The sequence below is a fragment of the Dermacentor andersoni genome, chromosome 1 (assembly GCF_023375885.2).
Source record: "Dermacentor andersoni chromosome 1, qqDerAnde1_hic_scaffold, whole genome shotgun sequence".
Taxonomy (NCBI): Eukaryota; Metazoa; Arthropoda; class Arachnida; order Ixodida; family Ixodidae; genus Dermacentor; species Dermacentor andersoni.
In genome coordinates this window covers 246,553,490-246,567,992 of record NC_092814.1, presented here as the reverse complement: position 1 = coordinate 246,567,992, position 14,503 = coordinate 246,553,490, and the positions used below count along the sequence as shown (strand labels likewise).

Here is a 14,503-nt window from a genome sequence, read left to right as displayed (position 1 = left end):
TTCTCCTGCGTGTTGCAAAATTTATTTTCAAAATAAAAGGGCAACGATTTCAGGGAAACAAATGCAACTGATTTTCATATTCGCGTAATCGTAGTGTGCGATATACCGGTTGAAGGGCTTACGTTTATTGCGGTTTTTAAATTTTCCACCGCGAAACTTGTTCGTACGTACATTTGGTGTCAGATGCTTACGGACCACGCAATCTTAGAAGACCTTGAATTCCCGAGAAAGCAGTTTGGGACCATAGTCAGCAAAAGTGCACAGCACTATGGTGTTCGTACATATTAGTGCAGGCTGGAAATCCGAATACCATGTAGCGTGCCCCAACTGCGGGAATATTCAGCACTTTTCCCGAAATCCCGAAGTTCGTAAGCTTTTCAAGCCGACGGTGCATGCACAAGTGATACCGAATAGATGCATACACACCACGTGAATGCTGTGTATAAACACTAGCTGTGCCGTGTTCCGATTCTTCTTTTTATCTTTTCAAGGAAGTTAATTTATAAGGACCTTGAGCTTGTAAATGGATGCAGCGCCACTTTGACTACTATTTCTATATAGTCCAGCTTGGAAATGATAACTGATGCGACATTCCCGTAAGCTGCACTTGAGCTCCAAGAGACGCATTATTGAAAGACTATGAATTAATTTCGGCCGACTGAGCTTCTTAAATATGTAATTAGGTCTCGGCATACGAGAGTGTCCTTGCATTCTGTCTCCGTCGGAATACGGCTGCGTTGGCTGGGATTTGGGCTCACGACCTTGTGCTGAACCACAGTAGCGGAATCACAAACGCTGGGCCACTGTTGCGGCGGTCCGTATACACCAGAAAAAAAATTTTTTTTTTTTCAAAGAATTGTGTCATGTCTGTCTTCTTGTATGTCGCAGGTTCCCTTATTTGAGGCATTGAATTGAGTCATTATTGTGTTCCGTATTCATATTTTAGGGATGGAACCTATTTTCGATCCTGTTTACACCCCTTTCACCCAAGTGTAGATAAATTACGAAAAATACTCCCTTAATTTCTTCATATTGCGTCATACGAATTTCCTTCAAATATTTAACTTTTTTTTTACATTTTTAAATATTTAGCAGTTCATTTTTTGGAAGTGACCCCCAATAATCGTTGTGTAACGGGTTCGTCACTTTCACTGTAGTTCCGTTTTCTGCATTGAAGGAGCGCGGTAATTCCATGCCTTCCTTTCCTTAAAGTGGAGATGCATACGCACGTTAGTGCAATTGCGACACACTTCAATTCCATTGTGTAGTTCCGGCTGATTAATCCGTATGCTGCAATCATTATCAAATAGGTAAATTTCATCCTGTAGTGACCACTCACAAGAAAACCTAGTGGAGGCCTTCATTCGGAACAAGTGAACAGTTCAAAAAGCGCTACCGCAAATTACGTAAGCGATAATCCCTGCTGGACACCAGTCCCTCGTTAACTCATTACGGCAGCCTAACTAGTCGGCTGCCCGACAAAGACCCCTTATAAGCCTGTCCAATTATCCCCTTTGTCGCGCCACCTGCGCCTACCCTGTAGCCGCCGACTTGCCCGAACATACCATTCCCACTGCTCCTCGGTCGCCTCCGACTGCGTTTTCTATCCCTTAGCACTCATTCTATTGCTCTAATTGGCCAGCCGTAGTCTGATGTGCGCACATTATACATTCTGCTCATGCCTTCTTTCTGTTAATTTTAGCTAAAATATTACCAATTCGTGCTTGTCTTCCAATCCATGCAGTATTATTATTCTTTTTGCTAGGCGCCTATAATAGCGTCTTGCGCTGCAATCGATTTCCTCTTAGACGCCCGTTGTTAGCCTCCGGGTTTGGGCCCCGTAGGTCAGCTTTCACGCAGCACAATGATTGCGTAGCGTTCTTTTCAAGGACATTGGCACCCAGTTATTCCTTCCTAGGAAATATTTATCACCCCCCCCCCCCTCCCCATTTTCTATCGTCTTATACTTGTTTCCCTTTCATGGCAGTGACCCAGCGGGGCTGTTTCGCCGAGACAGTTCTGCTCATAGGCTCTTTCAGTGATTCACTGTTTATTCCGGTGTCTTTTCCCCGTGTCTAGATGTCAGTCACTTTCGAAAAGGGTTATCAAATACGGCTGTATACATTACCATCCGCCTTCTTCACGTCTCCACCGAGGCACGCGCCGCACCATTTTGCTACGTGAATGGAGCAGTGGGTTCTTCGACGGCGCTAAAGCGTGAAGAAAAGCAAGCAAAGAAAGACACGAGGGTCAGAAAATACGTTTTTGAGGAGGAGTTGATGGGCGAGGCCGACATACTTGGCCGCTAGTAACGCATGTTTTAGATGACAACAAAACGAAAATTCGTTGATCAACTTTTTTATTTGAACCTTGGCATGCTCGGTTTTCATATTGCATGCATTGAAAGTGCATTCATTGCACTGTGTTAATATTCCTTTTCTCACAGGCCTGTAACACAGCACAGCATGGTTATAGATAAGCGGCGACTCAAGTCTGCGCTTATGAAGCTGTAGGTGGGGAATCGCAGCTGCTTCGCGGTATTTCCATCGGTCGTGTTGCGCAGCCGTTCGGGAACTTGGCAGAACTGAGAGTTGGGTGAGTGGGAGGATTCCGTTCGTTTCGTTAAGCGCTCGAACATTAGTGATTCCTTCGTTGTTCTTCTGTTGTCTCCGGCACTGTTTATTACAATGATTGACAGCTCGGAGAAGCAAACTATTCCCATAAGACACGCTCTGCCTGTTAATGAGCAACGCATAGCGCAGTCAATGATTGGACGCTGTAAGGGAAAGTGCGAAGAAACGACGCACTAAATATTGGAGTTTTATTGCGTACGTGAAACGAATTACGAACAACTTACATTAAAACAGGAATAAGCTAACACAACATGAGAAAGTAATGAGAAACGCTAAAGAGAAACATCAGAAATGAAGTAACTAACACAACATGAGAACAAAAGTCCATGCAGTAGTGTCTAATCTCACTGTATACCACGAGAATAAGGTTGTATTTCTCGTTTCCATAGATACGGACGGGAGCCCAAACACTTATTACTTCTCCTGTTAATACCGATCGTTTAAAGAAGCTATCTGCTGGACTATAGTTGGATCACGCATATGAAAGGCACAGCAGTGCAAGGAAGAGCACAAGCTTTTGTGTTCCTCGTTTTATGCGATCTTCTTAGCACTCTTAGGTCTTTCCTAAGCTCGAAGGCTTCTTTAATTTTCCTGATGAGCAGGTCAGCGTCCCTAGAGCCAGCATTTCTGCGCTGACAAACGCAAATATTCCCCTGCTGCGCTAGCAGTCTGCACCAAGGTTACCCAATTTGTACGTAGCACCGTTGCGAACATTGCTGTGTTGCTCCCTTCTGCAGCCTTGTTCAGTGTACTATTTCTTAGGTAGTTATGACAAAGAGTAACCCTGCCGTCCATGCACGCAACAAATATATCATAATGGCCTCTCGCACGCACGTGGCTTTTGCGTATCAGAATCTGTTTTCGCGTAGAAATTTCACAATTGTATATGGCAAGAAAACCGAATGCCATCTCCAACAAGTTTCCAAATTTTTTGGAGTCGCAAGGGGGTGGGTGGCAGGTAAAAAGAGCCATTATCCTTTTTCCTCTTCTTTACGTAGCTGCGCGCAGTCTCGCTAACGCTACATTTCTGCCACGTGCTGCTGGCCACGGCAACGTACGGGAATGTTGAAAAGCGCGAAAAGCAGAAAGACACGACACCACGCGGGCGCTGAACTTTCAATTTCGCGATATTTGTACACAAATAGGGCGTGCTAAAAAATAAAAACGGGGTGTTCTAACGTAACATTTAATTCGCATTTTTGTGCGGTTCGTCACCATGATCCCAGTGCAGATACAACAAGCCGCAGCGACAGGCTGAAGCACGAATAACGAAGCACGAAAGAAGCAGCGACGCCTGGTTATCATCAAACGCCATGAATGGCCTCACATAATAATAGAAGATACGTGAAATTAAATTCTGGGGTTTTACGTGCCAAAACTAGGATATGATTATGAGGCACGACGGATTAACGTTGACCACCTGGAGTTCTTTAGCATGCACCCAATGCTCGGTACACGGACGTTTTTTGCACTTCACCCCCATGGAAATGCGGCCGCCGGGTTCTGACCCCGCGCTCTCGAGCTTAGCAGCGCAACGACAACACCACTAACCCACCACGGCACGTTCACACAAAAACGAAGGATCACTAGTCCTTTTTTTTTTATGCGTATGGCCCTTAATATGTCTAACAATCATTCCTGATGACGGTTACGCGCCCGTGTGAAAGGTGCCCGTTCTTTATTACACACGGATTCACCCGAAAATGTTGAAGTGAGGCGTTGTTCACCCGGGACCGACTCCACAAATCTTTTCGTTCCTGAGTGCTCCTTGCCATTGGCTGGCCGCATTCTCTAATAATATGTCCAGCATCATAATTCGCTGCAATTTTCTCTTTCAAGCATTCCTAGTGTGAGAGCTTTTTGCCAACACGAGCCCCAAGTTTCAAAGCACCCCATCAAATATGTCGACTGTGGGTGGCAACATGCTGTATACATCCATACAAGAGTGTCGTGATTGTGATAACCACGCGAAGAAAGGCAAAGATCAAGGAATAGTTTCTGTACCTCACCTCTGTGACACTAGCCATAACGTCCAGGACATAAACACTTGTTGGCCATGGTGTTCTTTCCTCCTGTGAAATTATCAAGCTTTGTCCGTGAAGGTGAGTTCTCGTACGCACAAGTCACGTCGGTGCGACAAGTACCGCGTCGATATTTTTGTTCCAATGTATAGCGGACGTGGTCTGCTCTATAGATAAGCTTTGAAGGAAATATCATGCTGAACAAACCAGCAGATGCCTGAATAAATGGCTATGGGAACACTACAGTAGTGTTTGCAAAAAAAAAAAAATGCATTACATCACCTTACCGCACACTGTGCGCTGCGGGTGCTCACCTTTGCTTGCAATCGCACATGCGCCGCATGCTATGAATGCTAAACCAGCTCATCCGGATAATTATAAACACATTCGACATTAATCGATGAAATGATGACTGCAGTTTCTGGAATGTTATCGATGGTTCCATCCGCTGTCTGTGACCGAACCTTGTAAAAACTGATTGTATGTGTGCGCGACGCGAATAATGTAGAACTTTGTGGAAGACACGCGGGTCCCAGCGATTAGTCTGGAACATTCGACGATTGATGTATAAAAGCCGACGCGCTTGACCCGTTGATCAGATTTTCGACGATCGCCGACCGTGTTCGCCGCTATCGTTGTGCTATAAGTGTAGCCTGTTTTGTGGGCACAGGTTCGCCCAATAAAAGTTAGTTTTGTCTTTCGCAGTATTGCTACTGTGTTCTTCAACGTCACCACCACGTGACAATATATATATATATATATATATATATATATATATATGTGTGTGTGTGTGTGTGTGTGTGTGTGTGTGTGTGTGTGTGTGTGTGTGTGTGTGTGTGTGTGTGTGTGTGTGTGTGTGTGTGTGTGTGTGTGTGTGTGTAAAATTGAATCGGTGCTTTTCGCTCTCTCTCTGTCTCTCCCTGTTTTAGTTTCTTTTTTGTTCATAACGTAATGCGCTCACGCATGTGTCTCCCAGTCTAGAAATTTCCGCAGTTTAGATTGTATTGCTTGTGTCGTGTGCGCAGCACTTCTTCCTCCTGCTCTGCAGTGCTAACATTGCAGCGTGCACCCCCACTCACTGTCTCTGCTGTGTGCGCTGGCGTGCAAGAATGGAGTACAAGCGTGCCTAATGGATGGAGTCTATAATTAGCCTTTTAGCTTGCACTATTTTAGCCCCAGTGATGAGAGTGCGGCACAGTAACGCTTTAGAAATGCTTGCCTTGTGAGCGAAAGCAGAGTTTGTTAGCCATAAAAACAAAAACAAATTATCATAAATTATATTTCTTTCCTTTTTTCTTGTCTTTTTTTTGTTAATTACTTCTATAAAAGTGTCGCGGTGTGGCACCGAAAGTGTCCGCGACATGGCGCGACCTCTGCATGAACCAGGAGCCTGAAGAAAAATAATGTTTTGAGTAATATACTCAGTGCGGTTGTTTTCTGATCACGTTTCGAAGCGAACGTGTTGGAAGCTTCTGTAGTGTGATATGCACCCGTGACACCTATATTTGGCCTGTGTCCCCGTAGCGAAGGGAAATGTCACGTTAACAACTGTTATATGAAACTGCTTCCGTCTAATATTTCTAACTTGTCTGGATAGTTATTTTCTGCAAGAAATTAAAGGGAAGGGGGGAAGGGAGAGGTCATGTGGCACTCTGTTCGTTAGTCTCTTGTTTTAAATGTTGTGCGTTCTCAAAGAGTGATATAAACCAAAGTGACGTAAAACATTCCCTATCTGTTTTAAGTCTCACGGTGCTTGCTCATCGTGGTCTCGCCCTGTCGTGTTGCCACATTCATATATTTCAATGCGACTATAGAATTTCTGTGTGCTCTCCGGAATTTATCATACGTTGCGCACCGCCTAACTGAGGGTCAGTAATCGCGGAGCAGTTGGCGCTCGTTTAAATATATTTGTATTTGTTCAAGTTAGGCGCATATATGGCCATCAGAACAACCCTCTGGTAACAATAAATGATTCTGGCTTACCTTTGCGACAGTGGTTACTCGGCGCCCGTATTTATACAGCTGTTCGCATACATCAGGGCGGTGTAACAGCTCAGCCTGAGCGCCGAGAGAAGGACGCGACGGCAAAAAAACAAGTGCGCCACACCAACACCACCTAGATAGCACAAGGCCTGTTTACTCCGATCTATGACGTCACGTTACCTGGCCCGAAATTTCCATTGACAAGGCTGGCGTGGTGAAAGCGGTGACGTCAAAATCACTGTTGCCTACTCGGGAGCATCCCCATTATATTGTATGGCAGTCAGGCCAGGTGACATGACGTTAAGGATCGAAGTGAAAAGGCCTTGTGCTACCTAGGTGGTGTTGGCCACACTCGCGTTCCAGCTTCGTCCTGCAGGGAACACAAGCCGCACGCGCAGGGAGAGAGGAGGCGAAGGCGCGAGGTGGCCAGCGGTAACGCAATCCTGTTTATTATGTCACAGTGAGCGTGACAGTTGTTTAGCTTGTACGATGGTCAAAACTGTCATGAGAAGGGATTACACATGGGCAAGAAAAGAACGGCTGAAATAGAACACACTATACGAAAAAGTCAGGAAAACATGAGGCACACAAAAAGTACGAACAAAATTGACAGCGCGCCATTTATCCCCATTTCCTGAAAGTACCAAAGTGATTAGGTACTCTGAGTGCACTACGGTGCCGTTTCTGAACATTCATAAATGGGCTATTGAAGTGATCGGCATTATTTGCCTACTTCCCCCATTTTGGCGTGCGACTGCTGTCTGCTATCTAGCCCCTGAAACCTCGCTCGCTCTCGAAACAAAAAAAGAAAGGGAAATTAGGTGTCCAGCAATTGGTTTCAAACCTTGTGCCCGCGGCCTAGCAGCCACATATCCCTTGCACGATATCCAATAGACCGTGGACACACGCCTATATGGAAGCTGGAAATAACATCCTTACCAGCTTTAATCGTGCAAGTCAGCGCTTTGAGACGGTTGGCACGTGAGTCGCGTCGCATGGTAACAGTTTACTGATGAAAGTGAGACCGTGCGCTCTTCTAGCTGACAAATAAAATGAAAGTTTTATGCCTGAAAAAGAAGTATATGTGCAACCGCTCCGTATTTCATTCGAAGTCAGATATGCTGAACCTCAATTATACGGTGCCAGCAAGGCAAAACTGGCTACGACCAGGAGGCCGCGTTGAGGGAAGCTTTCTTTGTGGCCTCGAAAGGTGTCAAGCTAGAAGAAGAGAGCCCTCATAAGCGCAATTAGTAACGAACCCGAAGCAATGGAAATCTTAGAATAACCACTACCATAGAGGTGTCTTCAATAACCATAGAGGTGTCTTCAGCAATGCGGCGTTGTCGCTACATTTCTTGAATGATAATCGCGTTAGCGTCACAGTCATCATGAGATCAGTTCTGTCGGATTCGTTATTCTTAGAAAAACGTAGCTGCCATAGGTTGCATCTTATTTCAGGCGCGAAACCGAAAATTAGTGGCCAAGAAAAAAGCACCACCTTTGCTTCCGTCTGAAGGCCTGATCCAGTGGAGAACGACTGTGCAATCCATGTCGCGAACCCCATGCAGGGCGACGAAAGCTACACGTCGCACCAGCAAGCATACAGATCAGAGAACCCGAATAAGGGCTGCTCCATTTCTGCCCTCTGATCGTCTTCACGCGACGCCTACACTCTTAAAAAAAGGTAGTCATGTTCACTAACTTATTACTAACACGTTACTTGTCCCAAAAAGCACTCCTTCTTAGTAAGTGCTGGTAGTTAAATCATGGCTAGTACTTTCACTACCTGCTGAAGCTAGCAACAAGCACTGCCTTAATACTACTCAAATACTACTTCGGTAGTGCAGTTACTAACGCAGCTGAAATGTAATTACCGACAATACAATAGGGCTATTCGATTTAGAAGTGCTGCCTGTATTGGCATACGAAGTCGATGGTACCCGCCGTGGTTGCTCAGTGGCTATGGTGTTAGGCTGCTGAGCAAGAGGTCGCGGGATCTCGAATCCCGGCCATGGCGGCCGCATAGCGATGGGGGCGAAATGCGAAAACACCCGTGTACTTAGATTTAGTTGCACGTTAAAGAACCCCAGGTGGTCGAAATTTCCGGAGTCCCCCACTACGGCGTGCCTCATAATCAGAAAGTGGTTTTGGCACGTAAAACCCCATAATTTTCTTTAAGCCGATGGTGTGGTTAAAGCATAAGAAAGTAAAATAATAAATATATATGAAAAAAGTAGAACCGCGTCTTTTCCCTATGCATTAAAGCATCAATTAAGGGTACATATATGTCATGTTTGCCAGACACGTTAAGGTGCACTAATTCCGGGAAAAAAACATCTCCAACAAGTAACGGTGCACATGAGCACACATACAGAACGACAAAGGTGCTACGCGGCACTTACTCAAATAGCAACTTCAAGAGTTTTTATAACCCTAATTTTAGGGTGCACATGTTGCACCGGTGGGCACCTATGTATTTGGTTAAACAATCAAAGCTTTGTGCACACATTGCTAAAGCCTACTGTGTTCGTATATGTGTGCGACGACGTCGCACGTAACTGTTAGTCCAGTATAATGAACAACACTACAGTTTATCTCAATTTTCCAAAAGACTGTCACAATCACAGGATACTAGGCTCTGGCCAGACGATGTAGTAGTGGCTTAGCAGCTATCTAGTAAAACCTACTAAGTAGCCTATCTGGCTAGTACAGGCAGCACTTACTAGCTTTACTAGCCACTGGCTAGTACAGAACTAGAGAGAAGGTAGTAAAATACATGTAATCTAGTAAACACGTGCATTTACTTGCTATTTACTAACTTTATTTTTAAGAGTGTATGCTATATGCCAACGTCACGGAAGGATCAGTGAGCGCACAATGGGCGAGTCTCTTCCCTCGCTGTGGAACACTCAGCCAGCCTGTCGTCACTGATTGGTTGACACAAGCGCTAGCCTTTGGTGCGCTGCACGAAATTGCTACGACGGAGTATAGTTATCTACTGCAGAAATGGTTCACATGCTTCCACCGCTATAGCATTCTCGACGCCTCGGCACCGAAGTGTGCATGTAGCGCATGATCAGCAACAGAAGGCAGCAGCTATTCCCTTAAAATGCGCTGACCAACACTGTAGCGCACCATTCACGCGCTCTGGACAAATGTACGGGATGGTTGCTGTGCAGAGGATATTCGATGAGCGTGTTCGTTGTATCTGTAGCGAAAGTTTCCAGAGCAACACTTTTGAAGGCGAAGTGGGCATAAAGAACTACAGCGGTTCTTGACTCGTCGATAGCGACTTGACTGAGAAGTACAGTCAACCACAAAAGTTTATGGACCACGGAATCTCAGAAAGCGTTCAGTTTACGAGCAGCCTGTAACAGCAGTCAGTCAGACCGAGCATAATAACGTTGTTCAGATATACTAGTAGAGGGTGTAAATGCGAATACTAGGCTGTGTTGTGAGCCTGCGCAGATATTCAGCTTTTTCCCAGATCTCGTGTTCCATAATACTTTGTTGTTGACTGTACTTGAATACCCAGACCACCATAGACGTTTTTCACAAAGCAGAACAGATGCGACAAGTGCAGCGCTGCCGTGGTGTTTTATTTCTGAGGCGGTCAGAAGGCCACAGCAGAACTTAAAGGCTGATTAAATCTTCTAAACATCGGTACGGTCCAAGAGCAATCCCCAGAAGGTGAAAGAATTGCTCATGTCTGTCATATCACTGTATTTATCTTAGCGCTATACAGTCTCTCGAGTATGTCATCCGGCTGGTATCCATGATTAAAGAATATGTGTTCATGTATGCGTTTCCCTCAGATAATGCAATGTCTATTGCTGTTTTGTGTTGTTTCTGTTTGTTCGTTTCATTCTTTCTTGTTGGTCTCGATAGGGTAAGGTTGATTACAGGAAAGGAAAAGAGAAACGCTTTGCACATCGTTCTTGGTCACATAATTTCTTTATTATTCTGCGAAACAAGATATTCGGGGCACATGACGCAAGCACGAGACAAAGAAGGTCTTGTCGCAACATTCACTCTCATCAGTCACACTCGATGTCAGCTGGCGCCTCTCTGAATTGATCGAGCCGTTGGCGCAGTGCTATCGGATGTCGCTGAATCGATTATGGCTTCAAGCAACAAAAATGTCTGGTCCTTTCGTCACACGTGGCCTTTCCCACTGGAGTACACTAGACGTAATTTACTTTTCTGTACATTGACTTCCAATAGATGTGCGGACATGAACTGCACGTCTTTAGCTGCACTGTCGCTGGGCCTGACGCTGCTCACAGACACTATGGACGTTGTGCCCAGATGTGGCCCGAGTGCTTCTATGAATACCCTCCACTTCTTTTTTTTTATCTGCTGAAGCGTCCTATCCCTTGACGGCCACCTTGGCGTAGCCACCACCGTAACCTCCTCCGTAGCCGCCGCTGTAGCCACCGACGAGGGCACCGCCGTATCCACCGCCGAGTCCGACACCGCCGCCATATCCACCGCCGTATCCGCCGTGGCTTTGGTGACCGTAGAGGGTAGAACCTTGGCTCACGCGGTTCACGTTATGCACGGTTTTGACTAGGAAGGAAGGTCCAGGGACAGTCTGTACAAGGCCCAGTCCATGACCGAGACCACCTCCGTATCCGAGGCCGCCCCCGTATCCTCCACCGAAGCCACCGCCGTATCCGCCAACAAGACCAGCAATGCACGTGCCGGCAAAGCCGCAGACGAAAAGGGCAATGAGCTGCGAAATCGACGAGAAAAATATTAAATGTTTTTGCACTTTTGCGGCCAGTGGCTACAACGGCTTCCCGTTAGGAGTCCTGACAGTAGCTCCTCAGGATCAAATAAAGTTCGTTGTCTGTCTGTATGTTTTGTACTTTGCTGGGCAAGTTAGTTATGTTGGGAAATCATTTGAAAGTTACGTCCTGGTGACTATTTTGTCTTAATGAAATTGCGTGCACTCGCCCGCACTATTCAAATTTGGAATTTACGCTCTCGTTTAGTTACTTATCAGGTCTTGCATTCTCCGGTGCTAATGCCGGATGCACCTCTAGCAAGCAAACGCAGAGGTGGTGCTTACTGTTTAGTTAGTGCAGCTGCCAAGACAAAAGCACCAGGACGTGTAATAAACAAACGGACTAACTATACTCATGAGAAATCTTTACTAGATAAATATTCCTACAATTCTAAGCAGATTCAAAATATAATTCAAGGAATATATAAACACCACCTTCAGTTTCCTTCTTTCTTTTCTCTTTCAGAAAAAGAAAAAGCCTAATTCATATATGACTAGTAATTAAACCACCTCTAGTCGAATTACCGCCCTCGATAATAATAGCATCGACAATTACGCAATGTGTAATTCTGTCGGGACTGTAATACGTCTGCATTATCAAGACATTCGCTAGTTAATGCTACAGAATAAGGTACTGTGTCAATGTACTCGTGACTTTCGAGAAGCAATACTGAGGATCAGTGAGTGGGAAACTCCCCTGAACCTTCAATGCGTGGGCGAAGCTATTATATTAGCCTTTATGTTAAAACTGTGCGGCTGAAATAATAAATGAAATATAGCCGCGCATGATGAAATAACCACGGAAGGCTGCAATTTCTTGCAAGTTTTCATCAATTACTATAGCGTGGCCCCACCAGCACGAACACAAACGTCAACACAACACACTACACATGCAGGCACATCAATGCGACACAAAGCCACCCACAGTCATTATACCAAAATCCTGACAGCGTCTCTTTGAGCAAGGCCGTCAAAATCGCTCTTCGGAGCGGCCATCATCGTTGCCACAGACGGCTTAGCGTGCGGCTCCGAAAATCCCGCTATGCCTATAGCATTCCAGCACTCACCAGGCTCTTCATGGCTTGGCTGGAAGCTTTTTGCAGTCGTACGAGTGACTTGTGTTTCACCGGTTGCCCGGAGTTGCTTATATAGTCGACGCAATCTGCCTTCCGTCGCATCAAGACAATTGGTCAGCCGGAGTGGTCATCCCTCTCTACTTTGACCAACATACACTTGCTCTCTCTTCGTCGTGTTTCCGCTTCGCGAAGCCGCGCCCGCCCCATTTTGGGCTGTGAAGAGCATTTAGAATTCCCGCGCGATGAACGCAGCGAGCTGTCGCTTTATCGGGTACGACAATTAAGCCGCCGTCTTTTTTCCTCGCAAGGTTTTGCTCGCCCGCGCCGGACGCAGCCGGCTACACCGGCGAAAACAACAGCGTCAAAAAGAAGAAAATGAAAGTGGCATGAAAGGGGGCGGTGCGGGAGGCGGCGGGGAGTGGAAAATTCGCGCCATTTTCTTACACAAACAAAAATGTACGCCATTTGATTGCTGCGTCCGATTGCGTAAGGCGGGTAATCGAGACTAATTCAAAGCAGAACACCTCGCTCTCCCGGGAACCCTCAGAAAGCCGCGACGCTCGGCTGTCGCCAACGTCCTCCTCTTGCGTTCGTTGGGCGGCGACACGGGCGGCCTGAAACAACAGTCACAACTGGTTGTTCTACTGCTGAACTCGCACTCTGAAGACGTCTATTTTCGGACACGCCTTTGAGGGTAATAATAGTAGCCTCCCTGGCCAGGCGCAGAGAAAGGAAGCCACCTATGGAGCCCGCATCTGTTGGCTCTTTTTATCGTTCTTTTCTTCGCTCGATCCCTTTGCACTTGTGTACATACTTTCAATCTTTATATATACATACGCGCGCGTGCTGAAGCATTCGCGTGGACATGTGGCTGAGTTAAGACACCTTTTGCGCTCCGTATAGTCTATGTCGTCCGGCCTGTGCAGGAAGCGTTGCGTAGGCGTTCTCGATCTATAGTGGGAAAGCGATACGGCGCCGCCGTCAAACTAGTGCGGTTTCTAGAAAATATGAAAACAGCTCGGCGTGCACTGAAGGGCGTTTCAGTCTGGTTCCTTGATGTTTGGAAGCTTTGCGTGTAAGCGTCTACTGAGGACGGGCTCTCCCACTTTACGGCATTCAGAGCAGAGACAAGCGCACATTACAGTAAAGAGCTTTAGCATAGCGTTACTGTTTTACCCTTACCGATACCAGCAGCCACGACTTCGTATGCGCGAAGTTTACCGGGCTCCGGTAACGTTTACCGTCACGCGCGCAACAACATGGCGGTGCCCAGGCTACCCATTTCGTTCCTAATTCGTCTGTTTTACTTGCTCTCTGTCGTGACAGCACGAAAGAAATAATAAAATCAGCCATCGCTTAGTCTCAGCTCACGCTGATGACAGTGAAAGGGATATTTTCTTCTTAATATTGAGATGGGCTGCTTGTTTTGACGCTGCTCGGCCTAGAGGGGCGGCATTGAGGAGGGAAAGTGTCTCGAATGACACCTAGCATAATTCACCATAGCGCTGTGCAGCGTACGCTAAATGACGCAATTAAATGTACGACGAAGAACGCCCCCGGCGCATATTAAATTAGAAAGAAAGCCTGTTGAATTTTGTCTAACAGATGGCGCCACAGCACTGCACAGCGTTCTTCATGGATGGATGGATGGATGGATGGATGTCATGAGCGTCACCTTTGGAACGGGATGGTGGGTTGCGCCACCAACCTCTTGCGATTATATTGCCTAATGTCCTACCTAGGTTAAAGAAGAAAAAAAAGGAAAAAGAAAGAAAAACCCCACGATGACTTCCCATAACCGAATTTTGTTTTTGGTAGTTTACCTACTTCTACCAATTTTCCATTCGCCTCTTACTAATATTTATTGCCGACATGCTTACTTTCCCCAGAAAGAGCAGAAGCGTCAACGCTAAATCTTTGGCGCCATCTGTTGAGTGGAATTCGACACACTTTCCCGCCTCGATGACGGCCCTCTAGGCCTAGCAGCGTCAAGACAACACG

General features: G+C 46.2%; 2 protein-coding genes across 6 annotated transcripts in view; one reads left to right on the top strand and one right to left on the bottom strand.

Annotated features, from left to right (window-relative positions):
• Positions 1-14,503, top strand: part of LOC126547914 (tachykinin-like peptides receptor 99D) — a 915,613-nt gene that overhangs the window by 770,015 nt on the left and 131,095 nt on the right. The window lies entirely within an intron of this gene.
• Positions 10,573-12,565, bottom strand: LOC126547997 (uncharacterized). Its single transcript, XM_055063615.2, has 2 exons — positions 12,494-12,565; positions 10,573-11,372 (listed from the first exon to the last, which is right to left on the bottom strand). Exons 1-2 carry the CDS (start codon positions 12,503-12,505, stop codon positions 11,007-11,009), a joined length of 378 nt encoding a protein of 125 aa, XP_054919590.1. The 5' UTR covers positions 12,506-12,565; the 3' UTR covers positions 10,573-11,006.